This window comes from Phoxinus phoxinus (genome assembly GCF_949152265.1).
Source record: "Phoxinus phoxinus genome assembly, chromosome: 19".
In the NCBI taxonomy this organism is placed as follows: domain Eukaryota; kingdom Metazoa; phylum Chordata; class Actinopteri; order Cypriniformes; family Leuciscidae; genus Phoxinus; species Phoxinus phoxinus.
This window is the reverse complement of record NC_136894.1, coordinates 7463783-7485420: the sequence shown is the minus strand read 5'-3', so window position 1 is coordinate 7485420 and position 21638 is coordinate 7463783. Positions and strand designations below refer to the sequence as shown.

At 37.9% G+C, this 21638-nt stretch overlaps 2 protein-coding genes across 10 annotated transcripts; both read right to left on the bottom strand.

Moving 5' to 3' along the window:
- Positions 1-381: 381 nt before the first annotated feature.
- On the bottom strand, positions 382-5287 carry ak2 (adenylate kinase 2). Of its 2 annotated transcripts, XM_079590980.1 has the most exons (7): positions 4945-5287; positions 3833-3958; positions 3605-3715; positions 2379-2473; positions 1437-1509; positions 1155-1350; positions 382-581 (listed from the first exon to the last, which is right to left on the bottom strand). In XM_079590980.1, the coding sequence occupies exons 1-7, from the start codon at positions 5041-5043 to the stop codon at positions 574-576; spliced, it is 708 nt and encodes a 235-aa protein (XP_079447106.1). In that variant the 5' UTR covers positions 5044-5287; the 3' UTR covers positions 382-573. The 2 variants fall into 2 exon arrangements, with proteins under 2 accessions (XP_079447106.1, XP_079447105.1); XM_079590979.1 differs by lacking the exon at positions 382-581 and having other exon boundaries at positions 994-1350; positions 4945-5170.
- Positions 5288-6802: 1515 nt separating this feature from the next.
- On the bottom strand, positions 6803-20073 carry anln (anillin, actin binding protein). 8 transcript variants are annotated; one of them, XM_079589916.1, is made up of 26 exons: positions 19772-20073; positions 18519-18669; positions 17976-18377; positions 15969-16270; positions 15377-15767; positions 15097-15296; positions 14914-15018; positions 14364-14472; positions 14079-14165; positions 13481-13692; positions 13225-13379; positions 12982-13126; positions 11673-11808; positions 11397-11582; positions 11177-11303; positions 11043-11091; positions 10894-10944; positions 10444-10476; positions 9576-9597; positions 9375-9487; positions 9083-9136; positions 8718-8804; positions 7771-7878; positions 7519-7691; positions 7325-7435; positions 6803-6934 (listed from the first exon to the last, which is right to left on the bottom strand). In XM_079589916.1, the coding sequence occupies exons 1-26, from the start codon at positions 19787-19789 to the stop codon at positions 6925-6927; spliced, it is 3537 nt and encodes a 1178-aa protein (XP_079446042.1). In that variant the 5' UTR covers positions 19790-20073; the 3' UTR covers positions 6803-6924. The 8 variants fall into 8 exon arrangements, with proteins under 8 accessions (XP_079446042.1, XP_079446045.1, XP_079446041.1 ...); XM_079589913.1 differs by lacking the exon at positions 6803-6934 and adding an exon at positions 10729-10791 and having other exon boundaries at positions 7152-7435; XM_079589914.1 differs by lacking the exon at positions 6803-6934 and adding an exon at positions 10729-10791 and having other exon boundaries at positions 7152-7435; positions 18540-18669; positions 19772-19981.
- Positions 20074-21638: the final 1565 nt, after the last annotated feature.

Genomic DNA, 21638 nt, shown 5'->3' with positions numbered 1-21638 from the left:
GTATATATTCTTGAAATAGTATTAATGGTGGGCCTCTCACAGTACTGACCAAAGGATTATTACACTTTTCCAGTTGTCTGTTATTAGGTGTACACATTTTAAAAATGTTTACTGTTTTGATACTGACCATTTATCATTTTATCATTCAAACCAGTGTGTCAGCCAGATCGCCCGATTTTTGAATATTTATATATATATATATATATATATATATATATATATATATATATATATATATAAAGAGCATAACTAGAAAACAAATATGTATATTCTGTCTCTATAACTTCAAAAAGTGTTCTCTAAATAACAAAATTCAGAAGAGAACGAACCATCCAGCATTTGGACAGTAATACAGAAACACAATGAATCAAAACCTTCATGTAAGGTAGTAGAAAATAGTCTCCCAAGTTTATTGGAGGTCATCAACTGGTTTTCAGTCAAATCTGTGTTCATTACAAAAACAATCACTATAAGGAATGATCAAAATTAACATCAGAGACACTTCCAGCTTCCCCCTTTCCCCCCATCCACTATTTTCACATCTGGATCAACCTGGATGGGAGAAACTGGATTTCATACAGCTGCAGAAAAAAAAGAAAAAAAGGTCCACAAGTAAATTATTCAACTCAGGACATTAATTAATAAATAAATATTAAGTAATAAAGCAATTAATTGCTTTTAATTAAAAAGTAAAATTATTTTACATTCAGCAATCAAACCAAGCATTCACATGACCTCTACTGGATATCAAGCAATACTGCAAGATCCAAGTCTACTAGAAAAGTGAATTAGCAATGATTGATTCCTGTTCTTATAAATTATTTTTCACATTTCACTTTGTAAATGGTGCAAATGAAATAACCATACCTTTTTACAGGGGTCTGGTTTGAACAAAAAGTGCTTAAGAGCCTTCAGTATATGAAGTCTGAACTTGATCATTGAGACTTTATCTGGGTTCTACAATCAGTTACATATATATATATATTATAGCCCTTTTTTGTCAAGAGCTCTGTTATCCATTGCTCAATAGACAGCAGATGAATCAAAACCATGTCTAAAAACAAAACATGAGAGGAATCGAATAAAGTGTTATAAAGCATAGTAGGAAAGATGGTATGCAGAGATGATTTAGACAAAGTAAACGTGATCTTTACAGGTAGCAGCAGAGAAGGCAGCGAGGATGGAGGTGAAGACGAGGTTGGGGGACTGAGAAGCATCGACAGCAGTGTGCAGGCCACGGGTGCTGTAGTACTGCACTAGAGGAGACGTCAGCCGGTGATACGACTCCAGGCGGGAGCGCAGAGTCGTCTCGTTGTCGTCACTGCGGCGAATAAGAGGCTCACCGGTCAGCTGTGGATGTATGGATCAGAACGAAACGTTATAGCAATGCTCGTAGATGTCGTATTAATATGAATCTGAACAGTTTTGTTTCTCACATCATCCGTCATAGGCTCTTTGGGGGGGTTGAACTCTTCATGGTAAGATCGGCCACTGGGCTGGTGAATGAGCCTGAGGAAAGTAATGGTATATAAATGACACTATTTTGTTTATGGAATATTGCAGTATTTATTATAAATATGATTTGTCCATGCACATCATTCCTTTTTTGATTCATGTGCCCTCAATCTTTAATTAGAATAACTTCTCCCTCTTACAACGACATCACTTCTCGTCTCTGATGATGCGTTTACTCGCACAAGGGCGGGACAACCTGTCACTCACATGAGATCGACCAATAGAAAACCACAACCATCCAATTATTCCAAAATCAAGTCCCGCCCTACATTTGTACTTGTTTGAGAAGCCGTTTCACGTGGATATACATCACAATAGGCAAGAAAAGACTATTACAACTGTGCATGTTTCATTTGTTTTTTAAATGTTTAACTCATAATGCTTAATTAAAATATAACAGAACTTTCTGGTGAAACGACTTAAGTCGGCTTAAACTCTGTTCCTGCAAGCTCATGGTCATCTGTGCATCTACTTTTGAGTGCAACAGCCACATCTCAAGAACCAAACAACAGATATATAGATGAACCAAATGCTCTACATTTTTTTTCTTTTTCGATAATCCGTTATACTTGAAATTATTAGTGTCACAATATGGAAAAAAAGATTTTGTCACTACTTCTGTTGTATTGCAGGTTTAAACAAAAGCATAATTTTCATACTTTACATTTCATACTTAAAAAAAAAACAAGGAAGGTGCACTTCCTTATTGAGTTCCAATGAAAACTCAGTAAGAACCTCATTAAATATTAGCCTACAGAGGCAATATTCCATATTCATTAAACTAAACTGAGCTATTAGACTACATTAGTGATGATGGGCTCCAATACAATGCTTCCAATTTACAGGCCCCTCCATCCTCATACCTCCCACAGATCCTGCGTACTAACAGGGAGTCATCAACAGAGAATTCAACCACCGAGTCCAGTTTCTCGCTACGCTTCTCCAAAAGGCCATCCAGCTAGAAATGAGAAAGATGTACAGTACAGGTTAACAGATTGTGGTGCAACCAGCCAATCAGAACTGGGTGTCCATTTCAAATAGAGGACTGTATTAAGGTCCGTTCACACCAACGAACGATAACGTTGGGTGTAGTATAAGCGCGCTCAGCAGTTTTGTCGCCTGCTGCTTTAAATGCTCGAGTTCTTTAAAGCAGGATGGATTCTGATTGGCTGTTAAATGTTTTTATCGTTCATCAACTGGAAAAATCGGGTCTGAAAGTGAGTCCAACGATATCGTTTCCCTGTGCCGTTATCCTTATAGTTGTGGACGGTGTTATTCTTTTATATTTAGAACGATATTTAGAAAGATTTTTAGAACTATATCTTCATCTTTATTGTAGTAGTTATCGTCATTGGTGTGAACGGGCCTTTATAGAGCTGGTAAGTCCCGCCCTTTCCGTAAAACCCCGCTGGACCTCAAAGTTGAAAAACCGTCAATGCAAGTGAATGGGAGAAAATAATTATTTTCTGGTCCCGTTTGAATTGTGCCATGAATGTGAACATATGTTGTCTGTGAATTTTTTATATAATCTTTCATGTTACAAGTTTGACAGTATATGGTATGATTCGTCGGCTAGCAGTTGTGGAAAAGACATAACGAGAAAGACTACATGTCGCCTATGTGACGTCACCCCATAAAGTTGACTTACCCGTGGTTTTCGCTAACCTCAACGATTTTGTCCTCTCCCTGAAAGAAGGCGGTGAAGTGCACCAAAGACACAGCCATGTCTAGCGGGATCCGTGAGCTAGAGCCGTGAGCTAGTGGTGTTGACGTTTCAAACGCGTCGAAAGCAGCGAAGAGTTGTAGTCCACAAAGTGCTCTCACACAAAGTCTACCCGTATCAAACTTCTACCCGCTAAATTGTAGCATTCTTCACACGAAAGATTATATAAAAAATTCACAGACAACATATGTTCACATTCATGGCACAATTCGAACGGGACCAGAAAATAATAATTTTCTCCCATTCACTTGCATTGACGGTTTTTCAACTTTGAGGTCCAGCGGGGTTTTACGGAGGGGGCGGGACTTACCAGCTCTATAGACGTATATGAAGAGTCAATTGTTGATAGATTGTAGAAGTCCTCACCATTTCTGCCTGTTTGACGGTCCGGGGGAAACCGTCCAGTAGGAATCCATTCTTGCATGCAGGCGTGTCCAGATTATTGTCTATGAGCTCCACCACCATCTCATCACTCACCTAAAGGAAAGGCGATATACAGAGATTCAAGTCTGGAGAAGAACAAATCTAGTAGTGTCAGAATTTAAATATTAAAAATATATATAATTGTTTACACTGATTATCTATTAATTTTACCAGTTTGCCAGCATCCATGGTTTCCTTTAGACGCTGACCGAGTTCTGATCCAGATGCCACCATGGCCCTCAGCATGTCCCCAGTAGCTAAATGACACACACAGTACTTGTCTGCAAGCTTGGGTGCCTGTATTTATATATAAAAGAAAAAAAGAAAGAAAAAAAAACGTTTCCACATTAATAATAAGCATTGCGGTTTCCAAAATTGTCAATATTAAGAAATGTTTCTTGAACAGCAAATCAGCATATTAGAGTGATTTCTGAAGGATCGTGTGAAACTGAAGACTGTAATAATGCTGGAAATTCAGTTTTGCCACCACAGGAATAAATTTAAATATTCAAATAGAAAAGAGCTATATTTCACAATATTACTGTTTGTCGATCAAATACATACATCCTTGGTGAGTCTAAAAAAATTACCAAACATTTGTTGTAACCACATTCATAAGCCAAATTTGAACTAGTTTACTGATGTGCAACAATATTTCTCAATATCAGCAGCGCAAACCAAGAATGTTTTGCTGAATGATGAGAAAGATGATATTCTTTATGGTCTATTGAGTTACATGGTCGTTCAACAGGACTACAACTTTCCCAGTGGTCACCAAGTTACATGCGTTGATTGTCACATCGATCATGTATCATTCCACATTTGCACTGAATTAACAGTCTGATAAAGCCCAGGGCAACAGGGCACTGCTCTTAAAGAGACAGTCACATAGTGACACATGCTGGTTCCAATGGCATAATGTTGGGTTTAGAGGAGTTCAATGAGTATTTTAACCAAAAATGTATAACCTACCGTCATTTACCCAAACATGCATTACTTTTTTCTTCCGTGGAGCAGAAAGAATGTTAGGCAGAATTAGTCTCAGTCACCATTCACTTTCATTTATGGAAAAATATCAATGAAAGTGAATGGTGACATTCTGTCTAACATCTTACTTTTGTTTTTAACAGAAGAAATGAGTCCATAATGGTTTTGAATAGGGTGAGGATATGTAACTGACAACAGATCTTTTTTTGGGCGGGTGAACCACCCCTTTACTATATATCCTGCTTCTGCTGAACGGTATCTAAATGAGCCACGCGGCCCTTCGCACAGACTCTCACCTGCGTCCCCTTCCCTGCTCCGGGTGGGCCGAGCAGAATGGCTCGAATGCCTTTCCGTATACCGGAGACAGTACCATCCGCTTGCGTGCTGGGGGCCATGGTTACAAGGTGTAAACGAACTAAAGACACTTCTCTCCACCACTACACACTTCGCGTCCGCAAACTCACTCAGCCGAGAAAGGAAGTAGTAACGCCTCCGATTGCTGACTATGGAATCCAAGGCCCGCCTTCAAGGACCAGACCGCCAATCTGATTGGTCAATGACACGCCGATTATCAACAGCGCGAGCTCATTGGAAAAAAATCGAATACCTCAGCATCATCTAATATCCGGGATTTGGCCTGAAGTGACATCGCACATCAAAAATATTTTAAAGTATAGATAAGGCTAAAGATATCCGTATCTAAAATGACACATTACTCACATCAGACTGTACAAAGGTTATCATTTCACTTTTGTTCTTCCAACTTCATGACTAACATTATATTAACCACAGACCATAATTTAGAAGTACATTGGAAACTAAAATAAACTAGTAGATCCATTCTTTTAAAAAGCCTTTATTCAATTGTATTATTTTTTTAATATACTATTTCCAAAAGTTTAATATAGTTATAAACTATTTTAGTATAATTTGTGTACTGTTATAGACAGTATTTATAAATATTTATTTCATTTTAGAAAGTATTTTACATTTCAGTTAGTTGATAAGGTATTTCTAATTTTTGTTACAGCTGATGTTCAACTAATATTTATTTTTGCTTCATTTCAATTCAAACATATTTTTAAGTTTGTTTTGATTCACAATACCACTGTGTTCAATAGATCATTGTAATGGCAACAATGCTAATGAAAAGTAATGACAAACATTCAGCAGGTTACACAGAGCATTTAAAAAGATATTTACTAATTCGAAACATTTCTAATCTAACAAAATACATTGAGATGACAACTGAAAGCCAACATAAGATGGAACATCAGCATCAAGATTGACTTGCAAAGGAATTAAAAAAAAGTCTATTAAAATTAAATATCTTTCTACTTCAATAGGGCAAAAAACACAAACAAAAAAAAACCCTGTAAGAAACAGACATGCATGTTGTCAAAAGCTTGTTTTATTTAAACTGCAGCTCTGTGTGATACAACAAATACACATTTGGAGTGTTTAAGATACATAACACACACAAAACAGTTTAAGCCATTACACTAAAGTGCCTTGGTTACTACAGTGATAGCGTCTGCATTTTGGTATTGTACATCACAAGGTGAATAAAATTGTTTTGACGTGGTGCCAATTTAAAAAAAAGCTTTTGTAAATGTCACTTATTCAACAAACACATTTGGATACAAGTTAATAAATCTAGAGTAAGGTATAACAATTTAAAAAGTTATAAAATGTTCATAATATAAAAGTAAAGCAAACACAAAAATATACATATGGTGTAGAGAGTTCAGAAAATAGGGGATGTGCATGATAAATATATTTTAGCTCACAAATATTGCAAAGCAATCTAGCAATGGAAAAAACATGTCTTGGGGCATTTTCCGTTTTCAATAAAAAAGGATTTGTATTCTTTTGAAGGCTCATATCCCTCAACATAGTGTTATTGCAGAAACTTAGATGAAGAGCTGTTATGAAGGAAAGATCTAATTGTGTTATGAATTGTCTGCAGTGTTTGAACCACATTGCCCATAAATGTCCAAAAAGGAGGGGAAAACCCCCCCATTCCCTTTAGTTATCCAAGTAAACAAAAATATACATTTTCCAACCAAACCCTCTGATTCCCATGACGGACGAGCAAAAAATGTAAGTCATCCCCCTATGACAGCATATATACCTTGCTTACAAAATATCATGGGTTTCTGAAGTTCAACTTAGAATAGGAATCAAATGTGTCACCACAAAGTAATGACATTAAGTGTATGGTTCATTCAAAAATTTAGGATATTGCACCCCATCTTGCTGGTCTTGAAGAATACTCAGAGAAATCTGAATACAGCAGGTATCTCAGCAGACAGCAGTCATGCAAAAGACATTTAAATACACAAAATCAACAGTTTAAAAAGCAAACAAACTTTCATTAGTATTTAAGAAAGCCATTCTAATTTAAACATATCTAGAACATACCTGAAAACCCTTGTAAGGCAAAGCATTTTGTGCTTTAATATCGAGAAGTCTTTTCATTTATGGCTTTATTGATTTTTTTAATCATATACATTTGACTTTTGTCAAATTTATAATGAAGAACTTGTAAAATGGATCTGTAAACGGTCTGTAACTAATGCCATATTGCACTTCCAAATCAGACATGTATGCAGTCAATGTGAAAGTCAGACGAGGATATGTCTGGCCGATGGTGTCAGATGAGAGCAGGCTCACATGGGTTTGTAGCATGAATCTGGCTGCCACATGCGCAGGTCCACCAAGATCTGGTTGAGCTTCTGCATCCACAGATTCCTCTCGTCCTTAGTGTCAGCACTCAGCCAGTTCCTGCATATTACAAAGTCAGGTTTTGATTTAGGACTTGATCTTCATCAAAGCAGAATAATTCACATTTGTTAATTGGGTCTTACTTTGTAACACACAGTGTGTCCTTGCACTGGCTGACCAGGGTCTCTCTGTCATCTTCCCTCTGTGGTCTCACAGTGATGAGCTCAAAGGTATTGGGCCGGGCACAGAACTCTCGGTTTGCCGGGTCCACTTTACGGCTGGTACAGTTGGTAAGGTTAATACGACCAATTGGATTCTGCAAGAGGAAGAACGTGTTCATTTTAATGCTATGTAAAAGAGCATCTAAAAAAACAAAACCATTATAGTAGGCCTACCTTCCGTTTTTCATCGTCAGGGTAGGTCCAATAAGAGATGCAGTATCCTGAAAGGACACACCACCTCCTGTGCCAGGCTCCAAATCCACTGACATCCTCAAACATAGTCTGCAAATAAAAGACAACCTCACTAGGTTAGGTAATCCATCTCACTTAAGCGCCAGTTTTTCCAAAGGAAAATAGGATTCGATCACCCTGATCCAGATACACACCTTTTCAGATTACCATATCTGGATTACTAGTGCTCCAAATGGGGTTACATTTCACAATGTAGGCTGCTAGCCTACTCTAGTAGAAGACTCAATGTGGGGTAACTAAGCGTTTTATTTGAGGAGACAGAAAACAAAAGAAACAAACACCCCCTTCCATTTTCTTTTAAACAACCAGACCCCTACAATTAAATGAGATAAACATAATATATTTTAATGCTTTTGTTCTCTCGCAAACTTTTTTTTTCCCACCAAGAAACTGCATTAATTCGCAAAGAACTCTCCTAGGGGAACGTAAAACATTTACAAGAGAACGCAAAAGCATTCAAATTAATTTCATCCATCTCCTATGGACTTCTAATTTATTACTTTTACAGTTAAACTAATCAAGAGAGAAATACAAAATATTTATAAATGCATGTATATACATGTTCATATTTTTGACCAGTTTTAAAGTTATTACACTTTCTGCTGGGATCAGGATAATCCTGATTTTCTGGATCAAAGGTATCCCAATCTTACTAAAACATTTTGAACAAACTGATGTATTAGATTTTTTTTATCTAATTAATTTTTTTTCAACAACGCATTTTCAAGATTTGATCCAATCCAATAGCCAATTACTTTTGGATAACTGGGTGCTGGTTATCTACTGATCGAGTTTATCCAACAATGACTGGATATTTAATGGAAGGATGAGAATTTATCATTCTTTAGACTTTCAAAATAAAGACTCACCAGAAAGCCCCTTTCCTCTATCCGTGAGCCAACCTCACAATGCATTTTCAGGTAAACGTGCCCCTCCAAAGGACAAAGGAAAGGTACCTGTAGCGAGATAGGACACTAAGAACAAGCATTTCCAACAGAAGCATCATTTAAAGCAAGAGAGAGAAAGATACATTAGAGGCTATACATTTGCCTGAAGGAATAAAGAAAACAGAACTAGCACACACACAAATACAAAGACATTGATGTGCACACAGGATTATAAATAAGCAGCTTAAAGTGACAATGAGTATTACCAAAAAGACACCAAGCCTTGTTAGCTAAATTCTCAGACACATAACAACCCGTGTTACTAAACACAGAGCAAATATAGCAACCTTGTTGTGAAACATGTCACTGAGCAGCTCTCTTTCACTCCTTTCATATTTGATCTAAAAGAGAGAAATGACTGCATGTGAAAGAGTCTGGTAAATACAAAAGGCAGCACGGTGCAAGAAAAACAAGCAGTGTTAACTGTATTAGGCTGGTGTGAACACTAGTGCTGTGCTTAAACCTCTCCCTCTTTGACGCCAGCAAGCATTAGATCTAGTGTGTTTCGCCAGGTGCTGGTGTTAGTATTTCATTTGAGCAAGAGTTGATATCAAAAAGGATGCAAAGGGAGGAAAGTACCTTCTCCAATGGAAATTTGTTTTTCCCAATGGAGGCTAGAGTTAGCTTGTGTGATCCAACGAGTACAAAGCTACTGGTGCGCACTGCATTTGGACCACCGGGGCTAGCCATAACTGAAAATAAATACACAAAATAAATAATTTAATAACCATTAAAATGTTAGTTAATTTGAACTACATTTAAACGGCAATTAATACTCACCAGGTGTTTGGAGGTTGCTCTTCTATAATTAATAAATGGAGAAGGCAAAGTTTCAGAAAAAAATCAAAATAAATCATCATTTAAAACAAAATAATGTTATGGCACTGCAATATTACATGCTGAACAAAGAACAAATCATGCACATGGTGAAATTATTGTTTACAGATAGATGAGGAACTTCAGGCTTATACAAACAGTAAAAGAGTTTCATTGTTTGTTTATTGTTTTAATTTGGCCAAGGGAGAAGATTTTTATAAAAAAAAAAAAACGTAGATTTGTTGCAGTCTAGGTTTCAGAGATTAAATCCCTTAATTAACCTTAAACCAAGATGAAAGACTGGATTTTTTTTCCCCAGAGAAAGAATGAATTTGGCCTTGAAAACAGATTCTTGATAGTTTTGCAACAGTATACCGTTTTTGCAGATTATTGACCAATGCATTTAAAACATGGTTTTCTTTTGAGCATCATGTTTGAGTTTCTTTGTATAATCACTGTGTAACTGTAGTGGTGTATGGAATAATGATTTGGATAATACTATGAGGTTAATACTCATGGCATTTACTTTACACTACCATTTAAAAGTTCAGGGTTGGTTTGATTTTGTAATGTTTTTGAAAGAAGTCTCTTGTGCTGACAAAGACTGCATTTATTTCATTAAAGAAAGTAAAAAAGTAATAGTGTGAAAAAATTATTATAATTTAAAATAACTTTTCTGTTTGAATACATTTTAAAATGCAATTTATTCTGTGATGACAAAGCTGAATTTTCATTCAGCCATTACCTGGAGTTTTTACCAGTTTTACTAGTCCTACTACCCCAAACTTTTGACAGGTAGTATGTCTTGAATTTAAGTGAATTGGCTACTTACAGACATGGCAAGGAACCTTTTTGGTGTGATAGCCTGGGGAGAGAAGTTTATTTCAATGTAAAATACAGTGAACAATATTTATAAGAGCTCATTATACACAAATATGTCTATAAAGTACTATTGAAACCGAGACAAAATGCCTTTTTTACGAATACAGTAACGAATTAATAAAAATACCCTTCACCGTGCACTGTTTAGACCGACTAGACTAGATATTAAAAACGCTTGTTTAAAATCGAATTAACTGCCTGCACACCAGCAAGTGATGATTTTGAAACAGCATACCGACAAGCATGCTTCCATGTCATGGAAATGCCTCAGGAGAATCTGGACACGCTGACCACTGCTCTTTAGAGTAGCGTTCATTAAAACTTAGTAAGTTGTTAAAGTTTTACAAACTACACTTCCATGTATAGCAAGCTACTGTAATATAGTACAACTAAAATCTACCTTTGACTTGTTTTTTTTCCTCTTGTCAGAGTTCAGCTCCCGTTTCTGAACCTAAGAGAAAAATAAAGATTTACTATCTACTATTTACTAAGATCATTTGTATGCAAACATGCATTTCACTTGAAAGTACATTAAAAAGCTGTACTTACAAAACAGTAGACCTCAATATCAATCTCAAAGTCATTAGAGACATCAGACCTGCACATTGCAGAAAGTAACATGAAAAACACTACACTGAGATGACAGGGATGTCAAGAGTGGTTTGATAGGAAATGACACTTACAAAGTGAATTTGGTGGTGAAGGTCAAAGCATCGCCACTTAGACCAGTGCGTGTGCTTGCAAGAGGAGTTGCCACTGTGTTCTCGGCTCCAGCACGGATCATCACAAAGAAGTAATGATTTCCACAATCTTGCATCAAAAAGATGACATGAGTGAGTGTCTGATTGGGCATGAAGACGTAAAACAAAAAGTAGCTATACATAAATACAGAAACTTTCCTACCAGGCTTGTTGGAGGAAGAGCAGATAAAGTCGGCCTTTAGAGGGAGTCGCAGCTCCAGCAGTGAGATGGACCCTTTAGAAGCAGGTATACCCATATCCTGGGCACTGCTTGAGCTTTTCTTCTGGGCCATTGGACCCTCTGCTTTTAGTCTGTCCATCTCAGCCTTGAGGGCTGCCCTCCTTTCAGCTGAGGCCAAACAAAAGAAGTGATTACTACAAGTCTAAGAAATAATTCTGATATTCACCCGTGGAGTGCAATAAGGAAAGTATCACTTACTGGCAATAAGCAACAATCTTTCAGCCTCAGCCTCCACCTGAGATCCTTTCCCATGTTCTTCATCTGTGCAGCAGTTGAGAGCCTGACTAGCCTGGTGGATCACAGTCTGCTGCAGGTTCATCTCATTGGTCAACATCTGAGAACACAACATGGCATCATAAATTCCCCTCAGATCTAAGTCAAACTACCAGGTTCCAGCACATAATATGTACATATTGCATATTTTCTTACAAATCCTTTTTCCTTATCTGCAATTCTCTTCTCCGCTATAGCTTGTTTTCTAATAAAGCAACCATTGTATATACTAAAAGTATTGCTGGCTCGCTCAAATCGCTTGTTCCTCTACTTCAGTGGTTCAACCTTTTTTTGTCTGAGACCCCCTTTTTCCCCAAAAAATATTTTAGGACCCCCTTCACATTTAATGATATTATCACTCTTGTAAGCTTGCAGCAAGGATGACAAAATATGTTGTTTTCAAACAAAAGGTATGTTTACTATAACCAGATATGTTTATGCACAAATAATAGCCTATAATATTGAAAATACAATAACAAAAACATCAGTAGGCTCTTTGTAATTTAAAAACGTAAGCCTAGGAGTAGTCTATAAATTGGCCCTATTTGAAATGCAATAACAAAAATATTCACACTGGTGTGTAGGTAAAAAAAAAGAAAGAATAGCTATAGGCTATTACTCAATGACCGCTGTCTGGGACCTCAATACTGGCATGTTATTTGTGAGGCTTTATTTTTGGCGCTATAGCGAGCGATAATAAACTTGCGTTTATTAACAGAATAATGCGTCTTTCGGAAGAACACAATAGCCGGAACTACTTCTCTCTGTGTACGTCTATGACGAGTCACGCAGGCACTGGGCTACTCCGCAACGGCAGCGATCCGAACCAGTGTAAAATAGTCCCAATGCAAACACTTATTATAGGAGTACCATAGTGGTTCAGGATAAGACAAAAACACAGATTGGAAAATGGATTCATGATGAACTCGCTCATCATATAAATTTAGTCAATTTTGAACGGAAAAAGTTAAGGACTTTTATTTAATGCTCATTGCTCAAAACTTTTCAAAATATGACGCGACCCCCCACAGAGCTCACTGAGGTCCCCTTGTGGGCCACGACCCCCCTGTTGGGAACCAATGCTCTACTTGATTTCGATAAAAGGATCTGCTAAGTGCATTATTGTAAATATATGGTCTGCGCAACATACATTTCTTTAAAAAAAAAAAAAAATGCATGGTTTAGTTTAGTTTTTAATTGATGGGGGCAAAGAAAGAACCTTTCCTGAACGGACCTTCATTTTCTGCTTGATGTTGATGTGACTGGGACTCCCATTCATCTCCATCCTCAGAGAAACATCCTCTTTCCTCACGATCACCTGTTTAACATGAGGCCTCTCAGATTCGGTCTTGACCCTTGTGGATCTGTAGGCATCAATGCTGAAAGCAAACAACCACTCATTAAACAACTGGTTATACAACTAATACAGAACAAATCAGTTTGAATGTTGCTTGAAGAGAGACGAGCAGAAGCGTACCTGTAGAGAAGGTTCTGGTTTTGCTGCTCATCTATGACATCAATGCTGTCAGATGATCCAGCTCGTAGCATTCGTGTCCTTTGGAACTTACTGGGTCTGGAAACATTCTCAGGGGTGGAACTCTTTTCAATGAATGAGCTGGCAGGAGTCGATGTCTGGACCAAAATAAAAGTTAAATTGATGAATGTAACTCTAGTTATCAGATTATTTGGTGCTATCACTGTTTAACTTAAAAATGAACATCCTCAGGGCTCACCATAGGCTTTCTTTCTGGACTCTTGACCACAGCTGCTACGGTCTCTGCAAGCGGAGCAAGGAGTGACATGGAGGAGATATTCAGAGCATCTTCATCCTCTTCATCACTTTGGTCCTCACTTTCCTCCAGTATTCCATCAAACAGCTCATTTATCACCTCAGAGTTAACAGAGCCGTCCACGTTCATCTCAATCTCATGCATTTCCTCTTCTTCTGCAATGACGACAAGAACATCCATCATCAAAAACATGTCATGGGAATTAGCAATATACAATTTTCACAATATCTTTATTTCACCATGATTTCAGGGGTAATAAAATTTAGAATTATTTTGTAAATATAATATTTAAAGTATGAGAGATATAATCTCAATTAGAATTAATTTGCAATAGATATAAAAACATAATACTTCACGAAAATATGATGAGATTATTTTTAACCTCATAGTGCATTTAACTTCTTGCATTAAACATCTACTTGGCAAATGTTCGTTTGAAATACTTTATCTGACTGATGCATACATATGGAGATATGTACCGGTATATTGAATATACAGAAAACACAGCATAACATACACCACATCTGTCTTATAGACATACCTTTCACTTCCTCTTGCTCTTTCACTGTAGGCATCTCTACTAGGAGTTCAACTTTCTTCTTAGGGCTTGGAAGAGCACACTCTATGTCTAAAAGAGGACAGAATGTTTAACTACTCATATTTCAATAAACATGAGGGCCACTATAGTGGTACAGCAAACAAAACAACCAGATGAAAACACAGCATATGCGGAGTGTGGCTAATTAACAATTGCCAACAGAACAGTGGCCTGATGCTTTAGAAGAACAGAGCATTAAATTATATTATGGTTAATCTAATAAAATACCTTTTCCATTAGATTTAGAAGGGCGGTTGGGTACTTCAGGCACTGGTGAAGAAGGCTCGTCATCACGCAGTGGCACAGAAGTCTGACTCTGTGCAGGCAGCTCAGTTGCCTGAGGATAAGAAATGGTAACATTAATATTAAGCAATGGATAGAAGAACTTAAAGTACTGGGTTTTTAAAGTACAGAAACTGAATGGTTTCTGGAAAAATTAATAGTTCAAATCAAAGTGATAATTTGAATATCTGCTAAAAGCCTGTTGTATTCAAAATTTCTCTTTTAATATTGCCATTTATTTATTTATTTGGTTTTATGCCATTAAGTTGTATGAATATGTTCATAGCAAGAACAGGGTAAAATTACTGAGTAAAAATAAACAAACAAACAAATAAATAAATAAGCATTAAATAGGAGACAAGGAAATTGTGATATATTTTACCATTTCATATAGCTAAAACTTTTTTTTACAATATGTATTACACAACAATATGGACTAATCTCAGATTGTGTGATACTGTCCTAACTTGAAGCAGCAGCAAACATGATAGCAAACCTCATTTTTATGGTCATTCTTGACCTCATTGAGATCCTCTTTACTCCTCAACATGTTGCCTTTTTGAAATCGATTACGAATTTGTGCCAGTTCTGCCTCTCGTTCCTATTAATGCAAATAAATAAATAAATATAGTGCTATATGCATTTCAACAAACATGCACTTAAAATAGTTAATACATACCATTTTCTGCTTCTGAGCGAGGACCGCCGCTGTGGAGGTGGCCTGGGCGCCCCCCAGCCTCTCCTGGAGCAGCCTGGACTTAGAGGTGGCAGAGGGAGTAACCGTCGATGTGTGGCCTTGACTTCCTAATGCGGAGGGAGAGTTCTGGTTACGCTCCTGGCACCTTTCTCCAAAACGCTCCAAAAATGACTTGACGCCACCTAAAGGTCAACATAAGCAAACATAAGTCCACAGTCATGCACTTAACAATAACAACAAGCAGAGGAGAAACTCCACTGACCAGGAGTTCCAGCTGGGCCTTTGTGTTGTAAGGGTGTTGTGTCCTTGGTAAACCTCTCACGGCCCTGAGGCACCACAGCAGCATCAGCAGTAGAAGAGGGTTTAGGTGTCAAAATTGGTTTTGCAGGGCTTGAATTAAGTGTTGCTCCAGAATTTAACTTAGATGGGCCCTGGTTCTTCAGGGGGCTCTGAGAGATGTAATCTCTATGGGGACTAGAGGGAGATGCGGCCAAAGATTTAAGTGGACTGGAGGGCTGGGTGGAGGAGTAAATCTTCAGTGGGCTGGAAACAGGAGAGGGTACTGCTTGAGCAAGTCTGGGCTGAGGCAAATCGGTCTTCTGAGGACTAGGGGGAACCAATCTGGCTGACTTGACTGGAGAATAAACTGTTGACTATAAGAACAAAAATCTCCCATAAGCATTATAACTTTTTACCAATGTAATAATACCATAACATACTGAAATGCTAGGTCTTAAGATTATTTTTACTCTCTCACCAACAAAAAACATTCAGACAGTTGACAACCCAAATAAAACCATATGAAAAAAAAAAAAAAGCAGCATAGGGTAGGATCTGTTGTTGACGTGACCCACCTGCTGGTCAACAGACTTGTGTGGAGCTGGCCGGGCAGACTGAAGTCGCTCACTGTTACCCGTCACTTTACTGACTGGTGGGCGCACACAGGTCGTGCCAGGCTGTGCTTGTGCATTGTCCCGGCGAATGGGCGGATGTCCAAGGTCATCTTCCCAGGTGCCGATTGTGGCGGCAAGGTTTGCAAGCCTACCCTTTCTTCCAACGGAGAACTCAGAGCTTGTTGGAGTAGCAGGAGGGAGATCCACTTTCTGAGATTTCAGAGGAGACATGACTACGCTCTCCGGGACTGTTTCTGAGGTCCCTGAAAGCACAATTTTACATTTAATAAATAGTTAGATATTTATCATCCTGAGAGTCATTATTATACAATCACATTTTTTTCTAGATTTTTGTCTTCTGAAGAACCTTATAAATGTAAACTTCTCATTCATTTTTAAAATGAAGATAAAATGCATTACATTTAAAAGAGTGGTCAACGGGTTTTACAGTACCAGTCTAAGTTAATTAAACAACACAATCTAGTAAAATGGCTATTTAAAGCTGCCGTCGGCAAGTCTGGCAGATTGAGTGGGCTTAGACAAAATTTTGAATGTTTACAACTCTCATGCCCCTACCCCACTACCAACGAGCACCCGCGCATCGTCAGTGCGTGTGTACCTGATTTTCTGTGAACGCGTCCGTCTTCAGCATCGATCAACACCATAGACTCGGAGGTAGGCTGCCCTGGCTAATCTATCCATAGATAGCAATAACAGGAATTGGAAGCTTGTTATTAGATTTTCTCTCTGCCATCGTGCTTCGTACAATCTTCAGGCGAACTTCAGGCGTGTCGTGTGCATGTGATATTGTAACGTCCGCGTCTGCGCGAGGGAGGGGGATCTGTGATTTGTGCACAACCTGTGATTGACAGTCAGATCTCACATCCCCCTGCGCTGATTAGACCTGATGATCCGGGAGTGGTGGATTTTTGCAAAACAAAATAACACGCTCCAGGTGGAGTTAGAAGCTCGTTTTTTTTCTAAAACCACCTTATTTGTGTTGTTCTGTCGGATTATAGTGTCAATTTCACTGAATTTGATAAAAAAAATGTTGCCGACGGCAGCTTTAAACTTTCATCCATTATTTTTTTTTTTTTTATTCCATCAGAATATATGAAAACTTTGAATTTGGAAAATCTGACTTCTATTAATGGCTAGTAGTCAACTGTTATAGCTTTTTTGATGGCCGATGGAGATATTTGAGAGCAGGGTAGTCTTTAGACAATATCAATAATATCACTATTTAAACAAACATAACTGCAGATTTTTATTATTTTATAATAACTTCTTGATATTGTAATCACATTATGATATTTTCAATTAAAAAAATGTAAAACATAAAACAAACACATGTAAACAGTGCAACCAAAACTTTAAAAGATCCAAACCATGGATTTGCAGAAATTTGTGAACTTGTGGAATTAAACGTTTAAAGACTTGTTTTAATTATATAGATATGTATTTTCTGAAAGACGACAGTACATTAAAACAATATTATTAGCATTTACTTTCTATTATTAGACAAAACTTTGACAATCGGCCATTGCTGATAACTAAAAATGGCAAATAACGTGCTTGGCGATAAATCAGCCAACCACTATTAATGGCACAGTTGGCTGATGTGATCCCTCCATAAAGGCCAAATACAAAACAAACACCCTGAACCAATAAACTGGGCTATCTGGGCAATATAGTGAATGGTGTATACATTTGTAACTAGGTTTTATGCATAAGTCAGAAACCCCTTTTCCACCAAGGCAGAGCTGGTGCTGGTTCGGAGCCAGAGCCTAGTTTCAAATCGGTTCTTTGTTTTTCGACCACCAAAGCACCAGCTCCGAACCAGTAAAAGTGGTTCTTAAGTAGCACCAAAACATTGCTGGGCTAGAAGTAAGAACCGCTTGCGTCAGGGGCTGGGGGCGGGGTTACTGTGACCAACAAGACGAAAAGAAACTAGAGAGAGTTGCCTACCCTCTGAGTCCCAGTACTGCCTCTGTTCAGCCAGTCTCTGTAGACGAGATCTCATGTTGGTTGGACAATCTTTCTGAGTCTCTCTGGCTCCATCTAAAGCGGTGTGCTTCATTGCAGTGTCTGTGCTTTTTGCTGGAGACTGTGGAGGGCACACCATCATCTTTTTAGTTTCTGGAGGTGGTCGAGTGGGCAGCACCTCTGGTTCTGGTGTACAACGAGCAGACCTATGCTCCACGGGCACAGCACGAACAGTGCTTGGTGCCAGGGGTGGCTTCTTGTCTGTCATGGGCTCAGAGGCTGTCGATTTTAGGGCCAACGGTTGCTTGTTTTCTTCTCCAGTAAGGAGAGCATTTTCATCTGAACAACGACGCTTTGAGGGGGACGGCTTGGAGGAGGGAAGTGCTGTTCAAAAAAGAAAAACATGTTTTAAGGATTTCAAATGCAAGTAATAAAACATTTGATGTACATATACAGGCATATGTGCATCTCTAACATCTGATGTGCATCTACAGCATGCAACAAAAAAGTTCAACAAAACTGAACCTTTTTCAATGGTCGGCTCACTTATGACACTGTTTGTATCTGCAAGAGGATCCCTTGTCCTTTTTGCCATTGGACGGTTGGCCGCCGTTGGTCTGTCAGCCATCTTCCTCTGCAAATTCTCTCTACGAGCACGTGTGCGCTCTAACAGTTTCTGAGGGAGCAAAATGACATGTATTCACTATATTACTATAACCCATTTGACAGAGCTTATATTTAAACAAACAGACAGTTTTTTATTATGTCAATTAAAACACATCAATTTAAAATGTGAAGGCTATGAACAACTCATTTATTGACCAAAAAAATACACAAGAGTTAAAGGCAAAAATAACATTCAAGTATCTAAAGTTTCAAATCCTTTTTTTCCATGCACAGCCACATTTATCTGCACTGCACATCTTCTAAGTGTGAACAAACTAGCAGCTCATTCTAGCAGAGCAGCTCATTCTAGCAGAACATCTCACACACACACATGATTAACAGCCCAGTAACTGAGCAAGACCAAACACATTCCTAGAGTGTGGCTGTTGGTTGGCCGTCTCCCAGGGAATGAGTCGAAATTTCAGTTAGTGAGGATTTCATGTCCATGGAATTTGGGTCATGTGACCCAGCAGATGAATCCTATTGGTCAAACCAGGCTTCCTGTATTCAACCAGCCGCAAGTTATGGCCACAACCCTGACAGCTAATCTTTTTTTCCTTATTCAAAAACATTGTATTTTCGAATGCATGATATTAAAGTGCAGACATATATTGAATGCAAATTTCATAAAGACTGAAAGCACAGTCCTTGTTCAGAGCCTGCTTAGCATTTCGATACGAAAATGTTTTAAAAAAACAATAGGTAACGTTTTCAGAAAATATACAAAAACAATTTAGGCAAAACAACAAGACGTAAAGGATGTCAAGTGATTTAAAGTCACATTATTAGAACAATGTAAGTTAACGTTAGAGGTAACTTAAGTCTGACAAAAAAGGTAATGTTTATGCTAGATTATGACCAAGTAACGTTAGATAAGCATTAACTTAGCTTTACACAAACGATACAAAAACAAAACAGCTAAACAATAAAGTAACGTTATAGGCGAATACGTAATTTAATTAGTTAATAAAATAATAAGTAACGACAGAAGACAGACCTTTATTGCTAAATAAAGGTAAATGCAGTTGATGGCGACTAGAGGCGAGCTATTTTATATCAACACCCTCCCTAATAATCTAACGACCAAATAAGCTGTCACTAAAGACACTCACCTCAGTAAATGGGTCCATCCTAATATATGTTACAACAAGCTTAAATTAAAGCACAATCCTTTATGTTTTTCTTCTTTATTTGTCAGGTGAGGGAGTAAAAGTCTCTCCGCTTTCTCTCACACGCCACGCGCTCCTCAGCTGTTTGAAAATTTTGAATTTAGCGCTTGCTCACTTCGGTGTTGCCAGAGCCATCTCAACGGTCGCGAACACGTCACTGAAAGCGAGCTGAACCAATGAGAGGAGTCCAGTCCGTTAACGCAGCCACGCCCACCTAAAAATAACGCCTAGCGACACCAGCCTAGACTCGACAAAACTGCAAGCTCCCTTTTAAAATAAACGAAGCTGCACTACAGTTGGATGAATTTATTACAGATAAAAATGTAATACTTATGACTAAATGACTAAATGTAATAGCGCAGTGGCATGTAGATCTATTTTAAGTTACCATAAATTGTCACCTTTATTATTTTAGCTGCATGCAATTTTGGCCAGCCACTAGTTGGAAGAATGTACACTCATATTTATAACAATGAAGTAAAACAGTTTATTCATTTTATTTTTCATATAACGTTAGATAAACTAAGACATCTTATACAAAATGTTGTGGCTTAAAGCCATTTTAAATGCGTAACGTTATTCAAATTTATAAACGTAAGAAAGCCAAACACGATCGAATTGGATTCATGTGCGAAACCCATTTTGTATATATAATGTATATATCGCATGTATCTTATGTATCTTTTTAACTTTCATTTTTCAGCGAAAAGCTATTTTAGTCAAAGCTGCAAAAATTCACAGAGCTAAGTACTTTTAGTCTTGCATTTTATTACATCCAATTTTTCACCATAAACTGACTTGTGCAGTCTAAAGATCCTAGAGTTAAATTATGTGGTCCATCTAATGTTACTCTCAATTTAAATACAATAATTCAAAATCAGTTGGCACAGACGACACAACGGTTAAATGCCCAACCTCAACTATGATGGTTGGACCCATTGACTGCAAAAAAAGATTGGTTGTAGTACCCATACAGTATAAAAGGTTGTACCAGATACAGTCCAGATCCCCCAGCACACGAGCCGATCCAGCAGATGGCACTGCAGATAAAGACAAACCAGCCCAGACTTGTGCAATCTGGAAAATCTGACTTCCACCTTTGTACCAGAGTCATTTAAAGCGACAATTCACCCAAAGTGAAAAGTCAGTCATCATTTTCTCACCCTTAAGTTGTTCCAAACCTGTATGAATTTCTTTATTCTGCTGAACACAAAATAAATCTATGTTAAACACTGTCAGTAACCTAACAGCTTCTGGTCTCCATTGACCTCCATATTATAGGCTCAGTGCTATGGTTTCCTACCTAAATAGATTATACATTAGAAATAGACTTAAAAATGATAAACAATTAGTCGCACATCTGACTCTTTATATTACAGACTCCAGTGGATTATATCAGCAGGTGTAGAGATGGAAGTAAATAGGTCATTTCCCAACTTCCTGTGGATTTCTACCATGTGACTGGACTTAAATATTTCAAGAGTTTCGTCATCTTCCATCTGCACTATCACTCATCACATTAGAAATGTCACATAGGGGAGCCGTTTCCTTTACGTACACGAGTCACTGATCAGCCAGGAACTTTCTGGACAGAAATCCTGGTGTGGAAAAGCCTCGTGGAGTCACATTTGGTTTGACTATTGAAAGTCCAACATTCTGGGTCATTTGCTGTTTGAAGAGAGAGACATCTTTTTGTGTCTTTTATAGAATAGAAATCACAAGATTGATTGATTTATTTCAGTTGCAGTGACAGCACGTAATTTTCACCCAATTACTTAGCACATTATCTTCCGCCATAATTTCGGATGTT

Excerpts from the sequence above, each read along its gene's own strand:
- ak2 (XM_079590979.1), bottom strand. The coding sequence starts at position 5,043 with ATGGCCCCCAGCACGCAAGCGGATGGTACTGTCTCCGGTATACGGAAA. Across the intron at positions 3,716-3,832 it reads CCATGGATGCTGGCAAACTG|GTGAGTGATGAGATGGTGGT; the intron begins GTAAAATTAATA and ends CCTTTCCTTTAG. Across the intron at positions 1,351-1,436 it reads AAGAGCCTATGACGGATGAT|CTGACCGGTGAGCCTCTTAT; the intron begins GTGAGAAACAAA and ends ATACATCCACAG.
- anln (XM_079589913.1), bottom strand. Across the intron at positions 15,768-15,968 it reads ACAAGTCTGTTGACCAGCAG|TCAACAGTTTATTCTCCAGT; the intron begins GTGGGTCACGTC and ends TTGTTCTTATAG. Across the intron at positions 10,945-11,042 it reads ATATTGAGGTCTACTGTTTT|GTTCAGAAACGGGAGCTGAA; the intron begins GTAAGTACAGCT and ends TTTTTCTCTTAG.